The following is a 26,680-nucleotide window of genomic DNA, read 5'->3' on the forward strand; positions in this document are numbered from 1 at the left end:
AACCATAAATAAATGTATAAATTTCTGAGTACATGCATCTTCAAAAAATAAATTTCTACAAACAGTAATTAATAATGGCACTCATGACATATATTGTAAAATTTTATAATTATAGCCATTCGTAAAACATTTGGTTTCTATAACAGGATTAGTAACTTTAGGACTGTCAAGACTTATTTCAGGCCTCCCAGACCTCCTATGTTCCCTATATTTTTTTTACAGGATCCTATAAAAGTCCTATATTGAGATTCATTTTCTATATTTTACCCAACTGCTTTGCCAAAATGCCAATGAATGCCGATGAATAAAATATGTTACCGAGTCATATTTGTAGTGAAAGGCAGCCAGCCTGTCAGAAATTCAGAAGATGCTTTGAATGTGGGAGATCTGTATCAAGTGCCAATCAAGATCCTGCTCACCTGATGAGGTGAGGAGGGTGTATTACTGATAAAAGATGTACCAACTTTCAAAGTATCCTGGATATCGGCATGGACTGCTGGCAAGCCTTGGTATATATTTGCTGAGGTAGTAGATGGTATCTTGTGTACATACGTAAGGTAAGAACATACCATTACAGGGTTCGCACGCATCCTGCAAAACCCTGGAAAGTGCTTAAATTTTAATTTCATCCTGGAAAGTGATTAAAACTCCTGGAAAAATGAATTAACCCCCTGGAAAATCCTGGAATTTTATTATTTTATATAAAAAAAAATTCCATTTAATAATTATTTGGAAAATATACTTATAAATAATTGTGTTTGACATCTGGTTCCAAACTATATCCTTCACGCAACAGTAATTATAAGAGGTCAACTGCCATTATTCAACTGTTAAAATATATACACAGTAAGAAGGCAAGGACATAAATGAACACACCTAATGATTAGTAATGTAAATGTCTTTAGAAATCCATGTAAAATGCCTACAATCATGATAATCGGTCCAAATTTTCATATAAAACTCCTATATTTGACTTCAAAATTCCTATAAAACTCCTATATTTTGGTATGCAAATTCCTATATTTCCTATATTTTAATATGTGGCTGGGAGGCCTGCTATTTTATAATTCTAACATTAAAAAACAAATAAAAAAGTGTTTTAAGCTTAAAAGTTATTTTAAATATATCTGGTTAGAAAAACCCAGATATTTAAAAAATAACCTACTGCAAGAAAATACATAATGAACAAGATATTTAATAACAATATTATCATTATAAAATAAAATAAAAATGATTATTACGGTTTACATAATATATAATATGGCAATGTTCAACAATTATGTATATACATGTAGCAAAATCTGGCATTTTTAAAATACCCTTCCCCCACATATAACATTTTGCAAAAAGTAAAGCAAAGAACATGCACTGCCTCCTGTAGAATTATATATTGTCTCTGCCACTTTTTACTGTCACAATGACATAATTTGACCAACATTATTGAGTTTTCAGTTTTGTTTTGGATTTATTTCATTGATAACAAATACATGATTAAACAAACCTGTAAAAGAACAAATTGGTCATGATGGCTGTATTTATTTAGTTAATAAGTAAAAAATGAGTGCATTTTTAAAACATTATGTACATGTTGGTCTTGACCGTCTCCCACCATTCGTCACATTATAATTATCATCTATACCATGGATTTATGTGATGTCCAGGGTTTCTGCCAGAGGGTAAAACGGGTATGGCACCATACCCAAATTTAAAAAAAAACAAAATTCTGGGGGAGGCTCCCCACACCCTGTTGGCTGTGGATGCATTCAATTCCATACACCATACCCAAAAATGTCTTTCTGGCAGAAACACTGAAGTCCCAACAAAAACATCCAAGTCTCTCATTACACTCCTGTGGATGTTGCTATAGATGTGTTGGTCCTCTTTGTGATGAAGGGGTGGCAAAGAGTCTCCTAGTTTTCCACGGGAGTGGCTACTACAGCACACATTTTCTAGTGTTTCTTAAACATTTTAAAAATTGTTTCTATAAGCATCTGTGATAATGTACATCGTCATGCATTCAAAGTCTATAATACATGTGGGTTATTTTTCATTTTAAAAAATTTTTTGTCTGTAAAACCATGTCTTGATAGTTTGGTGTTATGGTGTTTCTTAGTGTAGTTTAATGATTTTTTGTTGTTTTGTTGAACACAGCTCTACACACTGTTTTGAGTGTCTGTTTTATTTTTTGTGTTTTTTGACAAACGTTTGCCATTTTATGTTTGCTTACATGTTTGTCATTGGGTCTTTAAGGTATGTAACTGTTCACAGCTTTATATACTGTTCACATAATAATTTGTTTGACACATAGTAGTCAATGTTTTTTTCTGAAGTTTTGTTAAACATTAATTCCTTCCTTTTGATGTTAATAATAATATACTGCATGATGAAATATTGAGAAAATTCCTTTAGAAAGTCACTTTTAAAATCATAAATTACTGTATGAATTTAGAGCAAAAATGCTAATCCAAAGTGTAAGTACAGTAGAATCTCATTGGGTCATACTCGGAAGGGTCGAATACAGCGCAATGCTTGAACTAAAAGCAAAGTCTCAAGTTACACTTACACGTTGTTGATCTAATGGTTTGGTCGAACTACCCGATGGGTCGAACACTTTCTCAAGCACCGACAGGGTTCGAGCCAACGGGATTCAAATGTAACTGCTAATTGGCCACATTCTATATTTAAGACAGTTTAATTTTTATATTACTGGTCATTCCATTATAATTATACATGCAGTGTTCTGAAGATCCCTCAGTATAATTTTTTATAGAATCCTTAGCAGAATGAGTGCATAATTCTGTTTTTCCGTTTCACACTCTGATCTTGTTAATACTACCCAACAAAGACTCCCACATAATAACATTTTCACATTCTGCTACAATTTTATTTGAAAGTTATCAGATATTGTGGATAAGCCTGGGTGTCGTGGAAAATGACGAAGATGGAAGGGTTGTTAGGATCGTCAACTACAGAGTCATATTTAATGTGGGACTCTGAATTTGGCTTCACTGGAGGAACCTTTAAGGAACTGTCTCCAGCAGTAAATTCTCCAGTTAATACCTTGGTCTGATATATGTATTTACATCCATCATTGTCTGGCACAGAATATCTCTCAGATGCAGAATATGATGCATTAGTAGCAAAGTAAACTCCTTGACCATACATAGTTGCTGAAAAATACACAAAAATAATGTCTTTATTTTTTTTAAAGATGTCATGCAACATTAAAAACAAGTATTATAGTGGATCCTAGAAGAATGCTGGAACAGGAGGAATGTGTGTGTTACATGTAATTTGGGACTGTTTTAATTAGATCAGCAATTTCGTTTTTCATTTGAATTTTAGATGATTTTGCTGGACACCAGTATTGTATATTTTACTACATTCCTCATTTGAAATAAGTACTTGTTACATTATCTTGACAAGTAAAATCTGCTTGGACAAGCAAAATATAACTCAGTAATTACATATATCTGACAAGTTAGGCTTTCTGCACCAGTACATAATAAATCAAGTGCTTCTACTAAGTGATTATGGGTTTGAAATCTTTGAAATTGGACGCTGCATTTCATGTAGTTTGACAAATTTTAAAAAGCCATTTTCTTACTATAATCTTTAAAAAATAAAATGTATTCATTAATTTAATTGATTTTAGGTTACATCATTTTACCTTTCATAATTTTAACCTGTGGCAAAAGGTCTGCAAGTAACAATTTAAAAAACACTTTCATTTTGATTAATTGAAAACATTGCTATTGTACTTTAACAAAACAAAGCACTTATTTTAACAAGAGGTCCATGTGGCCTGGATTACTCACCTGATATTAACTTAACTATACCTCTGAAAGGTGAACCATAGACATGCTCTACAAAGCAAGTAAAATACTCGCCATGGTGACTAAAAACATTCCCTGGCATATAAAAAATGAAATCACATTTGCCAGTTGGCGACTGTCCAATAATTTTACTTTAATCTGTAAACAAAACATAGTGGACCAGTAGCAATTTGTCTTCCATAAAAGGTGTTTTCTATGGGTAGTTTGTTGAAAAAATAAAAGTTTGAGACAAGTTAATCGGACTATGAATAATGGTGATGTTAAGAGAGGTAATACTTCGTTATGATGTTATCTCCCTTAACTTGAATTTCAAGCGTTTGGAAATAATTCGGCCCCAGTTCAGTTTTGGACCAAGTCGGTCCTGTCCCATTTAGAGCTAGGTTTTATTTATGTATTAAAATGAGATTGTTGAGTCACTGTGTGTCTTTACTTGTCTGTTTCAAACTCAAACGTTAATTATTTTAAATCTCGACTTATATATGCGTTATGCTGCGCTCCAATCGTGTCATGCTTATCGTGATAACGGGTCCCTCCACGATAACGACGTCTCCAGTCGTGAATGTTTTAATCACGTTGGAAGTCATGTTCACCAGTGGAGGATGAAAACATGTTTATATTTTTATGACTCGACTTTAGATAGCTTTAAAGACACAACTATTTACAAAACAGTATTTATAGATTTACAAGGCAGTATGTGACGAAAATAAATATTTAAACCAAAGGTAAGGCAGCCGATTGGTAACTACTAGTAACACGTTGAAGCCTGGTAATTATTATCACAATGCTTTTATTTAACTTTTAATGAGTACTGCAATTTAAATGCATATCTTAGCAGTGCCATTAAAATAGTAATTCACTTAATTTCGTTTAATAAAATTATTGGGTACGGAATTTGATAATGATAGTTCATAGTCCTTCACTATTTTAGTCCTTCACTGTTTTAGTGGAACCGGACACAAACAGTAACTTGTAATCACTATTTAACAACTGGGAATTACCCCTTCACGAGTTCATTCGAATGTGATCCTAATAACAATTACGGCATTAGTAATGTGCCATAAAATGGCAGATGAATCAATTTAATGACAAGTATATATTAGCTGGCTACTAAATATAAGTGGCTGGCGACTAAAATATTATACTTTACTGGCCAGGGAAGAGTAAATTTGAACTTGCTTTGTAGAGCACTGATAGAAATAATGATATATCAAAGATGGTCATTTGGTGACCAGTAATTTGACATTAACATAACAAATGAACAAGTTAAGATGTGCATACATATGTATTGTAAACTGAAACAATAAAACATCCACTTTTATCACAACATATAATTTGAAACTTTATGTGAGTTATGAGAGGGTCGTCTGTACCATCTTTGGTTGAAATCTACATGGTGTAACAAGTCAAAAATCTCTCAGCCAAATGGAGGTTAGGGCTGCCAAATTAGACTTTCAACAATCAAACAAAAATAAAAACATGTTCTCTGGGCCATGAGAAAATTGTTTGTACCAAGTTTGTTTGAAATATGCATGGTGGTCATATTGGATTTTGAATGAGTAAACAAAATACCAACTTTTACGGGTCCATGAGAAGATCATTTGGATCATCTTTGGTTCAAATCAAAGAAGTAAAACATCACTCGGCCAATCAGAGGCCAGGGTGGCCATCCTGGATTTTGAATAGGCCCGTAAAATAACAACATTTTGTTAGAGCCATGAGAGGATCATTTGAACCATGTTTGGTTGACATCTGGCCCTGTGTTTATAAACCTTAAAGTCTAGACTTTTAAAAGTCCAGATTTTAACGTCATGGCAACGCCATTCAAATAGCATTATGTCAAAGTCTGGACTTTATTAAAGTCTAGACTTTAAGTTTTATAAGCATGGGCCCTGGTGTAACTTAAGAAGTCAAAAAATGCTGCAGTCAATCAGAGGTCAGTGTATCATCTTGGATATCGAATCAGCCCAAAACATAACAAAACTTGGTCTGGGCCATGAAAAGTTTGGTAGAAACCTGCCTGATAGAACCTGAGAAGAATGTGAAAATGTGAAATGTTGATGGACTCCTGATGCCATGCCATCATATAAGCTCCCATGGCTCATAGGGACAGGTGAGATGACAATTGAAAATACTGGCAGACAAGCACACTTCTAGATGTACATGTTCTTGTCTGTACTAGTAACAAATTCTGCTTACTATGATCACTAACATACCATTTTTCCCACAATAACTTCTGTTAAATCCATATGTGTTGATACAGGTGATCACATCTGAAGATGTTCCATGCCAAAGAATTCGCTCATTTTGTATTCCTTGGTTCTGGACTTCATATCGATTTTTCATTGCAAAATATTGATAATACAGGGTCTTGTTCTGAATCCGTTCAATCTGCAAATAATGGATAATTTAAAATAAAATATCACAAATAATATGATAACATATACATTTCATGAAAATATCAACCATAAAAAAACTATCCAGAAGGAATGTCTTTAAACTGAGTGTGCAACTTAGTATTCAACATTAAATACTTTCCAAATTTGTTTTTAAGCAATGTTGTTCATGACATCATTCTTCAGTATTTAACAAATTGCTTCACCTCAACAGTATCATCTCACTGAATCTCAAGCACAGTTAGATGTTTGTTCTGTAATAATCGTGGCATAAAATTAGAATTTTTCCAACAACCGAAAGGTTGTTTGTGTGGTTTTAGTGTTTACAAAAACAATTTTCTTCAGTAGTGTTTATTTTGTTGGGGGTGGGGGTGGGTGTCTGGTGGAACTCTTGCTTTGGCTGAAACTTAGGACAGTCCCTTTAATTTTCGAATGGCATATGATTTTGTGCACATATCTAAATTATCAAAGGAAACATGCAACTAAATTACTAAACTTTTTCAAGATATCTAAAGACGGCGCTGACTTTGTATCACCTCAGTGCCGACTTTGTATTGACTGCGTTGCTTATTTCAAATGGATACATTGTATCTTTCTGACACCGAAAATGTAGGCCCGTTCTCTTTATTATTTTCTTCCAAAAACAGTGATAAAATTAGCCAACATTGCATGAACGATCCATTGTTTATGTTGATATTGGTTTTACATAACTGACAGATGAAGGACAAAATAAATTTGTGCTAAATTTTATGCACTGAATAACAGTAATAGAGTGTTATACATGTACCTTAACAATTGTAACAGCTTGCTGGAGACTACTGGAGAAATTCTGTTCCACCGTTTGATATTCCGTAGTTCCAGGTAGCACTTGAACTAGTTTGTAAAAATCAGTTTTTCCCATCAGACTCCACTCTTGGGGAATCTGCTGGAACTGTCCTTCAAAAGATTCTTCTGAAAAATTATCAGTTATTACAGTAATTATCTTCTCATTTGTAAGAGTGAAAAGTTTAATGTGTGTGGGTGCCTGCATGCATTCATATGTCTGTATATTACCTGGGAGTGGTGGTGGGGGTGGAAACATGCACCATATGCACACCCCAGGAATGTATAGAGGGTTACATCTTCAAAACTACTGGATATTGTATGGTATACCTTTGAACATTTTGGTTTAATGCTGCACATATTTCACCCAACTACCTCTGAATGAATTAACCTGGAATGACCAACCTATATTCTCTTAATCAAAGCATAACACTACATGTATACTATTACACAAAAGATGCCTGAAAACTAATAATCAGTGATCAGTCATATATGTAAACTTTTCATTCCTATTTTCACACAACTACTAAGTACCTGGCCCAGCAGCACCCTGGCTCTCACGAGAATCACTCGGTTGTTCAGTATGTGTAAACACCTGGCATAAAAAACAAAACTTCAGTTAGTTAACGGTTCTCTTTAAATGATAATACCTGTAAAAAAGCAATCCATGTAATATGTCCTCACTAGTACACTTTATCAGTAGTATGTTGAGTTAACGGGGTGGATTTAGGATGTGACCTAGCTCTTCCATGCTCCCCATCCCACATGGCAACAAACTGCAACATACCAAAATTTTCACTGCTCATATTTAGATCGATATTAGTATTGCCACGAATAATACCTTTTGTATAGTCATATTTTCATGAACTGCAATCAATATATGAATTTTAATGATAATTATACCAGTGTAGCTCATTTTCAGAATATACACTTAGTGACTACACAATTGCAGGTGGGGAAAATAACATGAGTTATGTCACAATTCAAGGGAGTTACAGTAACTCAATGGTTCGGGGTTTTTTCTTTTGAGCTGAAAAGTAATAATTATAATGCAAAATTTTCAATATTTTGTATAGAATTAAAACGGCCTTTATTGCAAATGAAAAAAAAGTGTGTCATCTTCAGATATATTGACAACAACTCCGTAAAACATTGTTTTTGTCCTGGTTTTAACTTGACTTTATTGTAAAATTAGCCCTTCACAGTGAAGTGTGCTGCACTGTATACCTAAGCCTTCCTTTCTTTCTTTCTTTAACTTTGTATTATTTCCAATGACTTACCCTCCAGTTTTCCACATCGTTTGGGTGTATAACCACCTTGACTTGAAGTGAGGTGTTTGGATGATTCTTGCTGAAACTGTCAAAGCTCTCAAAGATAACATTGCTGACAACATCTCTTGGATATTTGAGAACACCAGTCCCCATCACAGGGAATGCAATACTGGCAAGACCATCTTTGGCCGCTTGTGAGAGACAGTTTGCAATTAGATTTCTCAAAGCCTGTAGTAACAGAAGATCATATGAATCATTGTTTTTTTTCAAAACATTTTATGACATCTAAACTAACTCTAATTGCCTGGAATTTTAATTTGTACATTTATAATCAGGGTAGTTATTTGGATGTTTGTATGTAATATAATATCTCAAATAAAAACAAGCATTCTAGGAGTATTGCTAAAGCAATAAATGTCCCCTACCGGGCCCCAACAAATTTTGTTATAAACTTGTTCTGTAAGAGTACATACATGTGTGTATGTAAAAGCTATTTTCAAAATTTCATCTCAATATTTTCAATATTCCCACATTAATGATGGGTGTTTATACACACACACACACACACACACACACACACACTCACACTCACACTCACACTCACACTCACACTCACACTCACACACTCACACACTCACTCATGGTGAACCCTCAAAATTGGACCCTCAGTAACCTGAACTCCATCAAAACCTAATGTTTTTCACAGTCTCTTTTTTAAATATCAGTACAGAACAGAATCTCTCTAGACCATGCAAGTACTCCATAAACCAAGATATTGTACTTTGTCCTGTGGATGTCTAGTTTAGATGGGTTTCACTGTATATTTGTTAAATTAAAATACCGTAACAGTCTTTTCATCTGGAGACCACTTGTCCAGTGTTGTATGATAAACAAATCTGCAGTGCAGGTTTCCACCTCCAGTAACGGCAATTTCACCAGCTTTAATTCCATTAGGATATTTGTCTTTACACTCCTGCTGTATGCTATCACCAGCGACCTTGACTATGGCCTTGGTGACCGGTCCACTAAGAAGGTTGAGGTTTGGAGTTGTTGAGTTCACAATGACATCCACCTTAACAATGTAAAAAACAAATTACATCAAGAATTAGGCTTGGTAAACGTTTTCATAGTATTAAGTATAAAAATCATATACAATGTACTTCGGAGGAAGATGTTTTACATACAAATTACACTTTTAAAATGTAACATGCTAATACATATTTAATATTTGTACGTTCAGGTTGAATTTGAGTAAACATTGATAACTTTCTGTTTTATATGAAGGTGTCATGTTTCTATCATTAGTTTAAGGCAATGTAGCATGAAAAGAATAAAAACTGTTACAGAGTCATAACTACTTGAAAATTTTACACCTACTCATTTTGACTACCTGCATTCCAACTTCTTCACATGCATCTATAACATTGATTTCCAACTTTGGAAGTTGCTCAGGCTAATCTCAAAAATAACTTTACTGCCACACAAAAGAACTGCGATAGAAAGAATACCTTTCAAATGTCCATTTTGATCAAATCTTATGAACATTGTTTCTGGAATAAGACCAAATTTCCTGTCTGCAAAATATTACCATTATGTAGTTTGGCCACAATGAATATGGTCTCACTCCACACTTCAAAAGTTATCATGCCTCACTGTATGATTAGTTCTGTTAATTTGAGCACCTCAACTTCAGCAACATACAAGACAGGATTTTTTTAAAAAGTGACATTTTTTCTTGCATTCCGTGACATGCAATTCACCAGTTTTGAAGAATTTGTTCAAAGAATATTTGTGAAAAACAACAATACAAAATAATAATGATCAAAAGAGAGGGGAAAAAAGAATACGTCTTCCATACACTTGACTTAAAGAGAAGTATGCAAAGGTTGCATGTTTTTAAAATAAATATTGTCATTTTGGAATTTCTACATGCATTTTTACAGGTATGGATATAGTATTTTGAAAGTCGAGTTATACCTATTCATTTAGTACATGTATTTTGGTCAAAAGTGCACTGATCTCTTAAATGGGTGGGGATGATTGGTTAAAACTCTCATCCTACACATAATAATAATCAAGACTTGACCATGTTCAAGTGGCCACGTTTCGTTATCTGTTACCACTGGATTGTTTTATTTACCCTTTGTTGAGCAATATCATCTTTCACCAGACTGATGCTGAATGCTGCACCTTGGCCTGGAAGAAAAGTATTTAATAAAATGATTGGAATGTGAAACATTTCATGAATGAACATTTCATGTCTAGCTTGGGATACTTTTTTCATATCGTCATTGATAAACTGACATACTCATATCTTCAGAAGTAAGAAGTATACCATATTTCTTTCAAATAATGTGTTTAAACAGATTATAATTTTAAAATGGAGATGGGAGAATTGAAGAGAAAAGTAAAAAAATACTATAGTAGTGTCACAAATAGAATAAAACTGAAGGAAATATTTTGTAAATATCTATTTAATGATACTCTACCTAATTTAGCATTTATTTGTTTGGGCTCTCATCGATGTACAAGGTGGTGTTTACTCTTGAAATTAAAAGAAAGATGTCAATAAACAGGTGATTTGTGCACTTTATTGGAACAGACTATAACCAATTTTTATTGACATGTGTCAAATTCATTGCTGTTGCAATATGTGAGGGACCGTCTCTGATGACTATCCCTCTCCAAAACAAAATATTTGTAGAAATTTCTAAGTAACTTTTGAGCAAAACTGTCAAAAACCATTCTGAGTGTGTGATCTATTATACTGGTATTAAAGGTGCTATGTATTAAAGGTGCTATCTCCAAGTTGCATAACAGCTATTGCAAATAATGTTTTTTAAATTAAATTTTGCTTTAAAATTTAAAGACTACAACTATATGCCTATAAATGATTCTAACAAAATAATTTTATCTACTAGTAGAAAATACATTGTATTGGAGAATCTTTATCACAAACAGATGCTCACATATAACTATGATATAGCACCTTTAAGTGGTTGCACAATTGTGTAAATTTCTAATGTACTTATATTGAATTTATATCACTAAATATGATGATCATAAGTAATAATTTATGCTGCAATTCATTCAAAATACTGGATAACTTGCAGTTTTAAATTAAAAGTGTGTTTAATGGTAAATGAAACTGACATGTATGTCGATCAAAATATGTTATAGACTGTTTCAATAAAGTACACAATTCACCTGTTTACTGACATCTTTCTATTATTTTTAAGAGTAAACACCACCTTGTACTTCAATGAGAACCCAAACAAGTTAATGCTAAATTAGGTAGAGTATCATTAAATAGATATTTACAAAATATTTACTTGTCAGTTTAATATGAAAGAAATAATCGACGAAAATCTGTTTTATTCTATTTCCGACAGTACTTTAGTTCAATGGCACCTCAATCAGCACATCTCTCTCGTCTCTGTCTCTCTCAATATACATTTTCACACACACATGCACACACACATACACACACTCGCACATGCACACTCACGAATGCACACACACACACACACACACACACAGTCATAGTTAATTAAGATGATTTACTACCAGAGACTAGTGTAGGATTAACTCAAGGTCTGGCACCTCTAGGTGAAATGGTGATCAGTTATACTGTATGCCAGCAAATATTTATTTATTCTAAAATGAAAAAGTGGGAGGAGGAACATATGATATGCTGTACCCCCTTCCCCCCCCCCCCATCATGCTGGAAATTGTGGAGGGGATGTCTCTCCCTGTCCCCTACCGATCAACGCCCTATAGCTTCTATCCACCCATCCATCACATACATACATACAGAAAGATACACACAGGCATAATAATTTTAATTGTATTTTACTTGTAAGACCGTGACCTACAAGTAGGAGGAGTAAAATAACAACAAAAAGTACAACCCCAGGTTTTCAGTTTAACTTGATTTTTAATAAGTGTCAAAGAAACCATTTCCTTGATTAGTCTTTAATTTTCATCTTTACAGTTACATATACTTAGTATTGATGCCAGAATATTAGATGATTACCTGCGGGCTTAACACTTCTATTCAAATCTATACGTCTTCTCAGCTCGGTTTTAAATGCCTGCAAAATAAAATGAGGTGATGTGAAGACTCATTACTGAAAATGGAACCATTTTTAATATGATAACAAAGAAATGCCACTTTCTGTATATACACAATTTAATATTTACTTGCGTATGTAATGGATTATCAGTTTGATGAAAATATTGTTATATTACCGTTTGAATAGATTCATCTTTTGGATGTATTGCAAATATGATGGTTTTCAGATGTATTCCTCGAAATGCCAAAGCTGTTTCAAACATGCATTTTGCCACTTCATCAGGGGGGTATTTCAGTACACCAGCTCCCAACACAGGAAATGCTATCGACTCTAGGCTTGCAGATTCAGCTGTGTCCAACAAACGTTTGATTAGACCTTCATAATTCTAAAATAAATTAACATTTGGTTAAAAAACAACAATATGTAGCTCAAAACAATATCATCTTAGAAGTTGAAATTCACTAAAATGTATAAAAACTGTATTAATAATTGTTTTCCAAACGTTTTCGCCTCCCTCCATATTTTACGTACTAAACATAAATTGTGTTTAAAAATTTTTTAACATTTAAATTAATAAAAAACATGTAACAAATATAAATGCAGAGTAATTATGACAGAAAATGTACTTAATAATGATAAAACACAGAGTAATGGAAGTATTTATTTCAACAAAATAAATAAACATGTAACAAATATAAATGCAGAGTAATTATGACAGAAAATGTACAAGTACAGAATAACAGTTTATAATGACATTAACAGGTTATAATGACAATAACAGGTTATAATGACGTAGGCTATCAGCTTTATTCTGTGAAGGTAAGAATGGGGAGCCATCGGAGGCTTGCCAAGTGGAATTATTCATTTACCCTGAACAGAATATATCTGATAACCTACATCATTAACTGGTTATTGTTTTATCCTCTTTCCTAGTCTTGGGCAAAACAGCTCAAGGGGAATCATCATGGATGAAAGCGTAGAGAATGGCTCTTCAAAGTAGTTCCATACTGCTGCCTCACCATTCATCTAACTTTGTGATGTTCTACCTAACAAAAGATTGTGATTGACTTAATGCAGTACTGCTTTTATGAAACCAATGAAACAGTTTGTGGCAGACAGTTATTGACCACACGAGTCATCAGCCAGTTTTAATTCAAGCGTAGCATATACCAGTCGTGGTGCACTGGCTGGAATGAAAAATAGCCAAATGGGCCCACCAATGGGGATCGTTTCCAGAGCGATCATGCATCAAGCGAGCACTTTACCACTGGGCTATGACCTGCCCCTGGAGAAAGACTTGCTGTAATGATCTAATACTGTGGAAATAATGCGTGCACTATATACTGTCAGTAACCTGTTTGAAGGAAGGAACTGTTTTATTTAACCTGTTTGATGTCGGACCACTCAGATTTTACAAGAGTTGTGTGGTATATCTGCTTGCATTTCAGCTGTCCTCCACTGGTCACTGCCACCTCCCAGCTCTTGATGCCATTGGGGTAGTTCGTCTGACATTCCTGCTGGATGCCAGGTCCAGCTGCAGCAAGTATCGCCTTGGTTACTGGTCCACTAGTCAAATCCAAGCTGGGTATTGTGGAATTCACTAACACATCTGCCTACAAATATATCATTATTAATTATGAGTTTACCGTTGGATGGGCTTATTTAAAACATATACCTGATTTTAAAATTCAGCGTATAGTATAATGTACTCATACAGATTTGTATTAGCTTTTTAATCAAATAGGAAAATATGTGCAGGCTATAATAAATGAATTAATAAAAACTGATAGGAGGTTGCATATTTTAAAACTGGAATTTGCTGAGAACATGCAATTCAATCCCAAAACTATATTTGAAATGGGTAAATCATTTAGAACACAAGTGAAGGCATACTCTCTTGTAAAAAAAATATCTTTGACTTGCCTCAAACACAATCTCATAACATCTGAATGACAAGACGGCAATGGTTTAGATGGAAATTTTCAAAGGTTATTTTTACAGTATATAGTAGAACAAAGTAAATCTTACAATTCTTTAGTGGGATGAGGGACATGCTACTACTCTTCCCTACACTGGACTGGATAATACTGATATGGAATTTTATCATCTGTAGCTCAACACATTTGTGGCACTACATTAGCAACATGGGTTATTCAAAGTGAATGTATAATTTTCACATTATATAATGCATTTTTCAACAAACACAAACATTTTCATCTATAGCACTATGCATATGGTTTGTATATACACGTACACGTATATACAACTGTATATATAAATTATTATCAGTATGATTATATCAATGTCTTATTTAGAAGATAAATGAAACCTAGACACTTCTACGTTGTGTCATGTGGGCTACAGCAACAAAATACTCTTGATGAAAAGTGTCTAACTTAACAGATGATTGCATGAGTATAAATATTCATAGCGCCAGTTTGGTTTGGCTTTGTCTTACATTTTGATTGGCTATATTGCCCACCACGTATGAAACTTTTGGTCTTTTTGCACCTTTAGTCTGTCCTGCAAAGATATAAAAACCAGTATTACATAATGAGAATATATCTGTATTTTTATTGGTCGAAAATCAGTCACATGACCTTCCGTAAACAATGAATAAAAATCATATTAAAAAACCCACAAGAAATGGCCTCTATTTATGGACCGAAGAAATTAATATTGACCTTGGTCAATATCAATTTCTACAGTCCATAAAACCTGATATTGCACTCAATGACAGTCAATAATTGATAAGTATTTTTTTAAAAGAAAATTAACCAAAACAAATTATTTGTCAATATTATATATATTTTTAATTATAATGCTTTAAAAAAAAATGGTATATGTGTATTGAGCTGTATGTGTATGTGCATGTGTATGTGTATGTACTACATGTAATAATTGAATGGGAATATGAATGTGTACCAGTATTTTTATATTGTTAATTAACAATTAATAATTAATATCAATGTTCCACTTACAACACTGTACTGTATACATTTCTGTTTGAAACTCAGCTTTGTGTTTATCCAAACCATCCCCCACCCACCCCAGCCTATAGCCCTAATAGTGTGGAAGAATTTGGCAGCATTAGATAATGATGAAGTTTAATCATCTTATTTTAGCCTATAGCCCTAATAGTGTGGAAGAATTTGGCAGCATTAGATAATGATGAAGTTTTATCATCTTATTTTAGCCTATAGCTCTAATAGTGTGGAAGAATTTGGCAGCATTAGATAATGATGAAGTTTTATCATCTTATTTTAGCCTATAGCCCTAATAGTGTGGAAGAATTTGGCAGCATTAGATAATGATGAAGTTTTATCATCTTATTTTAGCCTATATAGCCCTAATAGTGTGGAAGAATTTGGCAGCATTAGATAATGATGAAGTTTTATCATCTTATTTTAGCCTATAACTCAACAACTATCAGGGCTAGCTCTGGCAGTCGCCAAATTCACCAATTGCGAACTTTAGAAACAATTGGCAAATTTTATTTGAAGTTGGCGAAATAATTTTACTACATTTTATTAGAAAATACCTGGTTTTCTGCCATTTTTAAAGTTTAATAAATAATTTGGCAAAATTTTGTGTTCACTCAGAACAAAAACGTATACAGTGAAACCTGTCTAAACCAGATCACGCTGGGGACCTAATATTTATCTGATTTACACAGGATCCGTTGTTTAGAGGGCAGCATTTTAGACTTTAGAAAAATTGGGGACCGTAAAACTTGGTCGGTTTTGACAGGATTCCGATTCGATCAGTCTGGTTTAGTCAGATTATACTGTATAAATATGTTTGTGATCCCTAGTCAGGTTATACTGTATAAATATGTTTGTGATCCCTGTATTCGTTTTACTAGTGCAGATAAAGAAAATAGAGCTATATCTACATGATTGTTCAAAATTTACAACCAGAATAGTTACCTAATGACAATGGCTGGAAACGCATTCGAGCCGAGTTTGAAAGAATAGTTTGGTCAAGCCTTGCATTAATCTGAATTCTTGTTTCAAACAAGTGGTTTTTTCGCTCATTATCAAATGCCTGCAATAAAACATATTGTTGCACAGAACTATTTCAGACAAACCATGATTGGTGAACTCTGTAGTGTGAAAGAGAAGGATGGCTGCAAAATCATGACAAAGTAAATATACGTATAAATAGCCATTAAGAAAAAGTTAAAGTTTGTTTTGTTTTATGACACCACTAGAGCACATTGATTTATTAATCATCAGCTATTGGATGTCAGACATTTGGTAATTTTGAAATATTATCTCAGAAGAAACCCTCTACATTTTCCAATTAGTAGCAAGGGATCTTTTATATGCACCACCCCACAGACAGGATAGCACATACCATGTCCTTGATATACCAGTCATGGTGCACTGGCTAGAACGAGAAAGCCATTAACAATATGTCGCATGAATTATTTTGCCAAATGACTAGTTCTAATGACTGCTGGTAGTAGAGGAGTGTATAGTAGGTGGTTACAAGTCTCTTAACAATGCCAGAAATAACTACTGAACACTCTCCGAAGTGGTCAGACTAAGTCCACAGCTAAAAACGGATGTGCAATGACAGGTGTGTGGCACAGATACCTGTAGTCACAAGAGACAAGTACCTGTTGCGGTTGGAGAGGCAAGAACTGGGATGTGGAGGTGGACAGTGAAAGAAATTGAAAGATAGGAGGAGTTGCCAGATCGGGAAGAAATGAGATGGAATTCAAAGGAGTGAAAGGAAAGTGGGAAATGGGATAAAAAACTAAACAACCAAACCCACTCCCTCCAAAAAAAAACCCTGATATGACATATATATGTAGCCTATATGTCAATCAAGTCTAAATATTTTATACAACCACTTAACGGTTTACAAATATATTATTACCCAAATGTACATGTATGCAATGAGATGACACATTTTCATATTCAGTAATAACAACAATACTCTCTCACACACCTTGATGGCATCGTTGGAATTGAAAATGGCAACTACAACTTTCTGCAGGGAACCTGGACTTCTTTCTGCAAATCCTATGACTGTTTCGAAGAAGATTTTTGCAACAGCATCTGGTGGATATTTGAGTTTCCCAACTCCTAGTACTGGAAAAGCAATAGAAGAATGTCCATCTGCGTCTGCTTTTTCAAGGCATGTTGTGATCACTTCCTCCAGTTTCTAAAAAAAAAAAAAAAAATAGAATAACAGTTTCTAAAGAGATTCCTCATGTAGGTGAGATTTCTGACACACATGTCAAGAATATCAATACTTTGGGAGAGTTTTAGCAAGTACCATGCAAGAAGTGATTGTGTTTTCACATCAGTATCAGAAAAAAACCCTATAGAATGATGAGTCAGTAAAATATTTTCTAGTACTATCATAGTGTTTTCCCTAGCTTGTTTTAGCATGGTGCAGCACCATGCCTCAATAGTCTAGCACCATCTTGCCTTAATGAGCACCATGCAGCCCTGAGATTAAACACGCCTTTTTCACTAATTAATTCTAAGATTGCCTTTATAAAACACCCAAAAAGGTATTATTAATTATTAAAATATGCCTTTTATATCTTTTGCCATTCGTTTATTAAAGCAAGCACATAAATTACATTAATGTTTATTTCAATTAATTTTTGTGTATTTTTAATGAAAAGCAAGTGCCCTGAAAATGGTGAAAATGCCCCAAAACTGGTCTAGCATGCCTTGCCAAATTTCTAGGGAAATCACTATTTCACCATTATAATTTTTTGAGGGTAAACTATAAAACACATTGCATGCATTTGTCCTCCTGACAAGCATGTAAAAGTGGATCATGAAAGCATTCACTCATTTAATTCATGTTCTAAATTTTTTTTTATGAATTAGAAATACTATATATTCATAGCTGGACAGTTTTCTAGACTTATCATTCCCCATTTCTTGCCAGTTTTCACCGACAGTTTCTCAATATGCAACGTGCATATTCATTTGTGCTATGGGAGTTTAATGTTAGGTTTTTAAAATTATAAGTAGGAGTCCAAAACAGTTTTTTGTTTTGTATTACATGTGAGTTGGTTAATCCATACTGTGTAATTTGTGAATAAATTAAGGAGCATGCTATGTATATATACCTGATAAAAAAATTAGAAATTGGACATTAAATAGTTTTAAAAATTAAAAAGATCCACCGTAAAAAAGGCACCTCATTCACGCCTCAAAGAAGAATTTACACATTTAATTTTTACACTAAAGTAGAGCAAACTGCACTAACCATATCTCCATGATCTGACTAACCCTGTAAAGTTAGGAGGTATATTGTTTTACACTGTAAACTGCACTAACCGTATCTCCTTCGTCGGACCAATCCTGTAGAGTTAGGTGGTACATGTATTTTGTTTTACACTGTAAACTGCACTAACCGTATCTCCTTGATTTGACCAATCCGGTAAAGTTAGGTGGTATATTGTTTGACACTGTAAACTGCACTAACCGTATTTCCTTGATCCGACCAACCCTGTAGTGTTAGGTGGTATATAGTGTTTTACACTGTAAACTGCACTAACCGTATCTCCTTGATCCGACCAACCCTGTAGTGTTAGGTGGTATATAGTGTTTTACACTGTAAACTGCACTAACCGTATCTCCTTGATCCGACCAACCCTGTAGTGTTAGGTGGTATATAGTGTTTTACACTGTAAACTGTACTAACCGTATCTCCTTGATCCGACCAACCCTGTAGTGTTAGGTGGTATATAGTGTTTTACACTGTAAACTGCACTAACCGTATCTCCTTGATCCAACCAACCCTGTAGTGTTAGGTGGTATATAGTGTTTTACACTGTAAACTGCACTAACCGTATCTCCTTGATCCAACCAACCCTGTAGTGTTAGGTGGTATATAGTGTTTTACACTGTAAACTGCACTAACCGTATTTCCTTGATCCAACCAACCCTGTAGTGTTAGGTGGTATATAGTGTTTTACACTGTAAACTGCACTAACCGTATCTCCTTGATCCAACCAACCCTGTAGTGTTAGGTGGTATATAGTGTTTTACACTGTAAACTGCACTAACCGTATTTCCTTGATTTGACCAATCCGGTAAAGTTAGGTGGTATATTGTTTGACACTGTAAACTGCACTAACCGTATCTCCATGATCTGACTAACCCTGTAAAGTTAGGAGGTATATTGTTTGACACTGTAAACTGCACTAACCGTATTTCCTTGATCCGACCAACCCTGTAGTGTTAGGTGGTATATTGTTTGACACTGTAAACTGCACTAACCGTATCTCCATGATCCGACTAACCCTGTAAAGTTAGGAGGTATATTGTTTTACACTGTAAACTGCACTAACCGTATCTTCTTGATCTGACCAACCCTGTAGTGTTAGGTGGTATATTGTTTGACACTGTAAACTGCACTAACCGTATCTCCATGATCTGACTAACGTACCCTGTAAAGTTAGGAGGTATATTGTTTTACACTGTAAACTGCACTAACCGTATCTCCTTGATCCGACTAACCCTGTAGTGTTAGGTGGTATAGTGTTTTACACTGTAAACTGCACTAACCATATCTCCTTGATCTGACCAATCCGGTAAAGTTAGGTGGTATATTGTTTGACACGACAGGCTTCCTCCAGTTGTCTCGGCGATTTCTCCAGATTTGATCCCACTTTGATACTGATCATTACACTCCTGCTGTATGGCGTCTCCCGCTCTTTCCAGTATGGCCCGTGATACCACTCCATCGGACAAGTTTAAATTTGGCGGGGTCGAGTTTACAATTACATCAACCTGAAAAATAACATGCACAACTTAAGTCAGCTATCTTGGAAGCCATCAAATGAGTGGACTTTACTTGGTGTCTATCTTGGAAGCCATCAAATGAGTGAACTTTACTTGGTGTCTATCTTGGAAGCCATCAAATGAGTGAACTTTACTTGGTGTCTATCTTGGAAGCCATCAAATGAGTGAACTTTACTTGGTGTCTATCTTGGAAGCCATCAAATGAGTGAACTTTACTTGGTGTCTATCTTGGAAGCCATCAAATGAGTGAACTTTACTTGGTGTCTATCTTGGAAGCCATCAATGAGTGAACTTTACTTGGTGTCTATCTTGGAAGCCATCAAATGAGTGAACTTTACTTGGTGTCTATCTTGGAAGCCATCAAATGAGTGAACTTTACTTGGTGTCTATCTTGGAAGCCATCAAATGAGTGAACTTTACTTGGTGTCTATCTTGGAAGCCATCAAATGAGTGAACTTTACTTGGTGTCTATCTTGGAAGCCATCAAATGAGTGAACTTTACTTGGTGTCTATCTTGGAAGCCATTAAATGAGTGAACTCTACTTGGTGTCTAACACAAGTCCATCTGGGGGTTTTCTTGTTTTTTTAAAATTTAACAATGCACTTAACACATTTTATTTACGGTTATATGGCGTCTGACATATCGTTAAGAACCACACAGATATTAAGAGAGAAAACCTGCTGTCGGCACTTTATGGGCTACTCTTTTTCAATTAGCAGCAAGGGATCTTTTATACGCACCATCCCACAGACAGGATAACACATACCACGGTCTTTGATATACCAGTAGTGATGCACTGGCTGGAATGAGAAATAGCCCAATGGGTCCACCGACGGGGATCGACCCCAGACCGACCACTGTACCACTGAGTTACGTCCCGCCCTAGTCCATCTTGAAGTCCTCCTACAGATGGAGTTAGAACCATATATCGTGGTCAAGATCGGCTCTCCTCTGTAGACAAAGCATCTGACAGTGAGGTGACCATGGCTGCAATAACATCTTGGAATTTCTCTTGTGCAGAGATACCTTATTATATATGTTAAAGGCAGGTTACTTACAAGGGAACATTTTGTTTTCAAAATATTGACTTGTGATATTTCAGGTGAATTGAACATTGATTAGCAAAACTGTTTAATGTTTTAAAATTGTGTAGCGATCTCTGAAACTTGCATAGCGAATCATGAAGTGATACCAGCGATAGAAATAAGCAGAATGTTTCATTTGTCCACCGGACAAGAACATCAAGAAATCTACTTGTCCAGCAATATTTTCACTTGTCCAAATAAATGTTTTGTTTTATTCAAGTACAACGATTGTATTTTTGATTTCTCAAAATTAAACTGCATTGAACATTTTTACTTGTCCACTGGACAACCACTGAGGTACATTTTTGCTTGTCCGAGCAGATTTTCACTTGTCAGGACAAACGGACAAGTGCTTATTTCGAACACTGGATACTGGTTAAAATGTTCCCTGCATATATGTTACAGCTTCTATTATGCACTTACAGAATCTCTTGTTTAATGCAAATTATAATTTAAAACTATTGCAGTCAAAAAGACCCTTTGTATCGATGGCAAAATACCATTTTTGCTGCAATAAAGAAATCTAGCAGTAGTGCTAGTGTGGCGAGCAAAGGATAAAACAAGAAACAACACTAACTTATGTGATTTTTTTAACAGAACTCTACTGTGCTTGTGTATTCGGGGCAGGATACAGTCCAATGATAAAGTGCTCACATGATGCACGGTCAATCTAGGATCGATCCTCGTCTATGGGCCCATTGGGCTATTTCTCATTTCAGCCAATGCACCACGACTGGTATATCAAAGGCTGTGGTATGTCTATGGGATGGTGCAAATAAAGTACTCCTTCCTATTAATGGAAAAATGTAGCGGGTTGCCGGTCTAAAAATATGTCAAAATTACCAAATGTTTGACATACAATAGCTGATGATTAATAGCTGATCAATGTGCTCTATAGTGGTCTTATTAAACAAAACAACCTTTAACTAGTTGTGTATTCAACTGATGAGGGATCACAAAACACCTTTAACTAGGTGTGTATTCAACTGATGAGGGATCACAAAGCAACCTTTAACTAGGTGTGTATTCAACTGATGAGGGATCACAAAGCAACCTTCAACTAGTTGTGTATTCAACTGATGAGGGATCACAAAGCAACCTTTAACTAGTTGTGTATTCAACTGATGAGGGATCACAAAACAACCTTTAACTAGTTGTGTATTCAACTGATGAGGGATCACAAAACAACCTTTAACTAGGTGTGTATTCAACTGGTGAGGGATCACAAAACAACCTTTAACTAGGTGTGTATTCAACTGGTGAGGGATCACAAAACAACCTTTAACTAGGTGTGTATTCAACTGGTGAGGGATCACAAAACAACCTTTAACTAGTTGTGTATTCAACTGATGAGGGATCACAAAACAACCTTTAACTAGTTGTGTATTCAACTGATGAGGGATCACAAATTCATAGGACTCCCAACACTCAATCTGATTAAAATTAGCTCTACTGGGTCTACCACCAGTAGATCTAACAGCATTGCGTGGACTCCCATGTCCAGGTGACATTTCATCTATAAATAACAATTTAAATATCGACCAATTATGCTTCACCTGTTATTCGGGAGCATACAGATACTAAAAATATTGGGCGAGACTATTTATGCAATTGGCGAACTTGTTGGTTTATTTCAACATTGAAAAAACAGGGGAAAAAGTGCAGTAATAAACTCTGAATTGTATACTAGTATAAACAGATTTTATGGCTATACCATCACGTTTTTCTTTTTTTTTGTCTTGAAACGAATTTTATATAAAATTTTATATTGCAATTAGTTTCTGGCATACTTCATAATTCACCCGAATCATTTCGTATACCCTCAGCATAATCCCAAATGTTTTTAAATCACTGGCATGATTTTGCAAGTAAGGTTTTGATTGGTAGAATGAAAGGTCAACTGGACATGACCTCCAATGGGCTGCTGTTAGATCCACATGTAATAGTGGAGCTAATTTTAATTAGATTGCCCAACACTAATTATAATATGTAAAATCGTTTAACCTTTTGATTAACGATGCTGTCTTTCTTTAGAACAAGTTCCATGTCCAGGCTGTTCAATACATTGTAAACATCTGAAAAGAAATGATAAATTCTTGATAATAAAATCTAAACAAATAACACAACAGCATTTTTGAAATCATTTCAAAATTTCCCATACTTTTATGCACTCAAAAGAAAACTGTCATGTTTGATAAAAACAATTATGAAAAGATGTTTTGTACAGAGGCTCTCATAATACAATTTTTATTCCTAATATATGATATTGACAATATGGAAACACACTGGTAATAACCTCTATATATTACTGTAAAATACATGTAATTATAAATAATAAATCCAAATATTACACAAACTACATGAAAATGAGTTCAGCTTTATACAAGACAAGTAAATAAACTAAGACAGTTTTTAACTTGTGAAGAATTTATAAATATGGTATAAGATCAATTAAAAATGTTTTTTTTTAGTAAATGCAACTGATGTAAGCAAACGTCAATATGAATGTAATAATCATAAATACAATGCTTACATTTAAATTGAAATTATTTTGTATGAACCAAAAAGAACAAAAAGGAAATGTATTATTAAGTCAGTAAACAGAAAATATATTTGTAAATGTATTGGTTTATTATTGTGTATTATCAATTTAAAGATGTACTGGCTGTTCCTAGGTGATGATCTGGTCACTTCAGCCATACCATCCAATCAAACAGGCACAATAGAAATTGATAGCTTTGTGAGATATAATTAAGTTAACCTGAAACTGAATACTTTGTGGCACAACCACATAAATAAGTTTTACTTGGAAAGTATGTTTAAATTGGTTTTAAATCTTATTTTGTTTAAGGATATGTAAGAAATAGAATACTACATTTGTGTCTGTTGATACCATTTATCTTACAACTTGTTAGATAGGTTTCAAAACCAGTGGCAGAGTGTAGGTTGCCAGCACCCGGGGCATGGCAAGTATTGTGCCTCCCCGAATCCCTTTCACCAGTCCAGAATTTTGCCCCCAGGGCAACTGTCCCAGTGGCCACAGCCATGCTACGCCACTGTAACAACTGTATTATATATATATATATATATATATATATATATATATATATATATATATATATATATATATATATATATATATATATATATATACCTCATTATAATTTATGAAGTAAAATGCAGTCAATCAGTACTATTTTGGTCATTAACAAATGATTTTCTATCTAGTATTTATTACCAAAAATACAAACGGAAAATCCAATAATATTGGTCAAATTATGTGATAATGACACAGATTAGTGTGTATGGGGATGTGTATTGATGAACATAACAATTATGTGATAATGATATGGACAGTGTGTATGGGGATGTGTATTGATGAACATAACATTTATGTGATAATGACATGGACAGTGTGTATGGGGATGTGTATTGATGAACATAACAATTTTAGAGGGGCGAGAATCTGGGTAAAATTATGATTGTTTGTTTTCAATAAGTAAAAAAGTAGGATGTAATTGTAAAATTATGACACCAATTTAGGCAAAACAAATTTTCCAATTACCCAAACAATCATAATTTTGACATATATTGTTTAATATTAGCAAGAAAATTATTAAAAACAATAATTGTGTGTTATAGTGATCAATTTACCACATAAAATAATGTTGTTTTTTGTTAGTTTTTTTTTTTACCTACTTTATAATTCACTTTTTTCAACATGTAATATGACACACAAGCAAAGTGTTTTTTCAGTCTTATATCAATTACATATTAATAACAGTGAACGTTAAACAAAATGAAACTAAGTATTCACGTTGGGAAATAATTTTTAAAAGGGGTAGAACCGATTTCTGCGCAATACTGTTTATAAGCAAGTCTGAACAAGTTGGCCTATTATTAAATTTTAATTTTCTTTTCCAGGAATTGACCATATCCGATTATACCCTGAAGGTAGTTCATAAAAATAAACTCGAATGTAAATGCACATTTACATTCGAGTTTATTTTTATGAACTAACCCTGAAGGTAAAGACAGTACACAGTTAATGATCGAGGTTTCACACAGCTGAACATTACTGATCAAATCAAAATATTAAATAGTGAGCAAAGCCAAAACTTACCGTTAGTCTTGTTTTAATCATGAACACTCTTCGTTGTTCAATACGACGAAATGTATGCGATTCCCCTCGTTGAATGCTAGTTTTGGTTTCGATATCGCGATTGCGTGTCGGTTGTGTTCAGCAGGCCGAGCGCACGCGAACAATATGACTGGTACCATTTTCTTCTAGATAACGCATTCATCTAACGTTAAGCGCAAAAGCCAGTCTAGCGAGTGCTTGCGATCACTGGTGCAGCTGAACGAGTCTATGTTGCAGGGTCTTCCGTGTGGTAGTTTCAGGATCACTGTCAATCAACCAGTAGAGCTAATTTTAATCAGATTGGCTGTCAATCGAGTATTTATGTCACTATGGCTTGTGATGTCTTAGTTTCTGGAAATACTATACCCAATAAATAAATAAATAAATAAATAAATAAAGAAAGAAAGACGTTTATATCTATAATAAAATTTATAATTTAAAATTTCTGAATATATAGTAACATGACATCCCATTTTAATGCAAATTAAAAAAGGACAGAATAATAATAATAATATATATAAAAAATAAAAATTCTCAATATTATTATGGTTGAGCATGGCTCGGGCCCCTTATAAACTTCGATCGCCAGTCTAGACCCACCTCTGCTCATTGGCGTAGCCAGGATTTTAGATGTGGGGTGGGCAACCCACTAGGGGGTGGGGGGGGGGGGGGGGGGGGGGGGGGACCCATACTATGTATGTATATATACTCTTCAAAAGAAGAAACGCAAAACCACATTGTCGTAACATTTGGAGAATTGATTTAATTATTGATGGCGAGTCCGATAATTACCAAATGTTGCAGGATTGTTCACAATTCATTCTAGTCCATTGTGAGTAAGTGATAGGACACACCACCAAGGTCAAGGTCATCTGGAGTCAATACTGGGTGTGGCCTCCGCGTGTGTTGACAACTGCCTGGCACCGCCTGCCCATTGAAGCAACCAGAGTACGGATGACGTCCCGGGGGATGGTGGCCCACTCGGCCTGCAAGGCTGCTGCCAGATCGGGCAGGGTCTGGGGCTGTGGTTGTCGCTGTCGGAGGCGTCGGTCCAACTCGTCCCATAGATGCTCAATTGGGTTCAAATCCGGTGATATCGATGGCCAAGGAAGGACATTAATGTTGTTGTTCTGTAGGAAAGCCGTTGTGAGACGTGCTGTGTGAGGCCTGGCGTTGTCATGTTGGAACACTGCGTTGGCGTTGGCCATAACTGGAACGATGTGTGGCCGGAGGATCTGGTCAATGTAGCCCTGTGCATTCAGGTTGCCCTG

General features: G+C 34.7%; 1 protein-coding gene across 1 annotated transcript; it reads right to left on the reverse strand.

Annotated features, from left to right (window-relative positions):
* On the reverse strand, positions 1 to 25,498 carry LOC121383451 (protein mono-ADP-ribosyltransferase PARP15-like). The gene is made up of 16 exons (XM_041513503.1): positions 25,392 to 25,498; positions 23,273 to 23,343; positions 19,946 to 20,170; positions 17,358 to 17,573; positions 16,328 to 16,445; positions 14,857 to 14,921; positions 13,784 to 14,011; positions 12,574 to 12,783; positions 12,359 to 12,416; positions 10,463 to 10,518; positions 9,164 to 9,394; positions 8,332 to 8,550; positions 7,586 to 7,646; positions 7,017 to 7,180; positions 6,050 to 6,224; positions 1 to 3,170 (listed from the first exon to the last, which is right to left on the reverse strand). The coding sequence occupies exons 2-16, from the start codon at positions 23,312 to 23,314 to the stop codon at positions 2,884 to 2,886; spliced, it is 2,355 nt and encodes a 784-aa protein (XP_041369437.1). The 5' UTR covers positions 23,315 to 23,343; positions 25,392 to 25,498; the 3' UTR covers positions 1 to 2,883.
* Between the last annotated feature and the right edge of the window lie 1,182 nt (positions 25,499 to 26,680).

Source organism: Gigantopelta aegis, chromosome 10 (assembly GCF_016097555.1).
Source record: "Gigantopelta aegis isolate Gae_Host chromosome 10, Gae_host_genome, whole genome shotgun sequence".
Classification (NCBI taxonomy): Eukaryota; Metazoa; Mollusca; class Gastropoda; order Neomphalida; family Peltospiridae; genus Gigantopelta; species Gigantopelta aegis.

Bases quoted from the DNA above. Each gene is read 5' to 3' on its own strand.
- LOC121383451 (XM_041513503.1), bottom strand. From the start codon at position 23,314: ATGGAACTTGTTCTAAAGAAAGACAGCATCGTTAATCAAAAG. The intron at 14,922-16,327 runs GTAACTATTCTG...ATATCTTTGCAG, and splicing joins TTTCCAGCCATTGTCATTAG to GACAGACTAAAGGTGCAAAA. The intron at 7,181-7,585 runs GTACTTAGTAGT...ATAATTTTTCAG, and splicing joins CCAGGGTGCTGCTGGGCCAG to AAGAATCTTTTGAAGGACAG.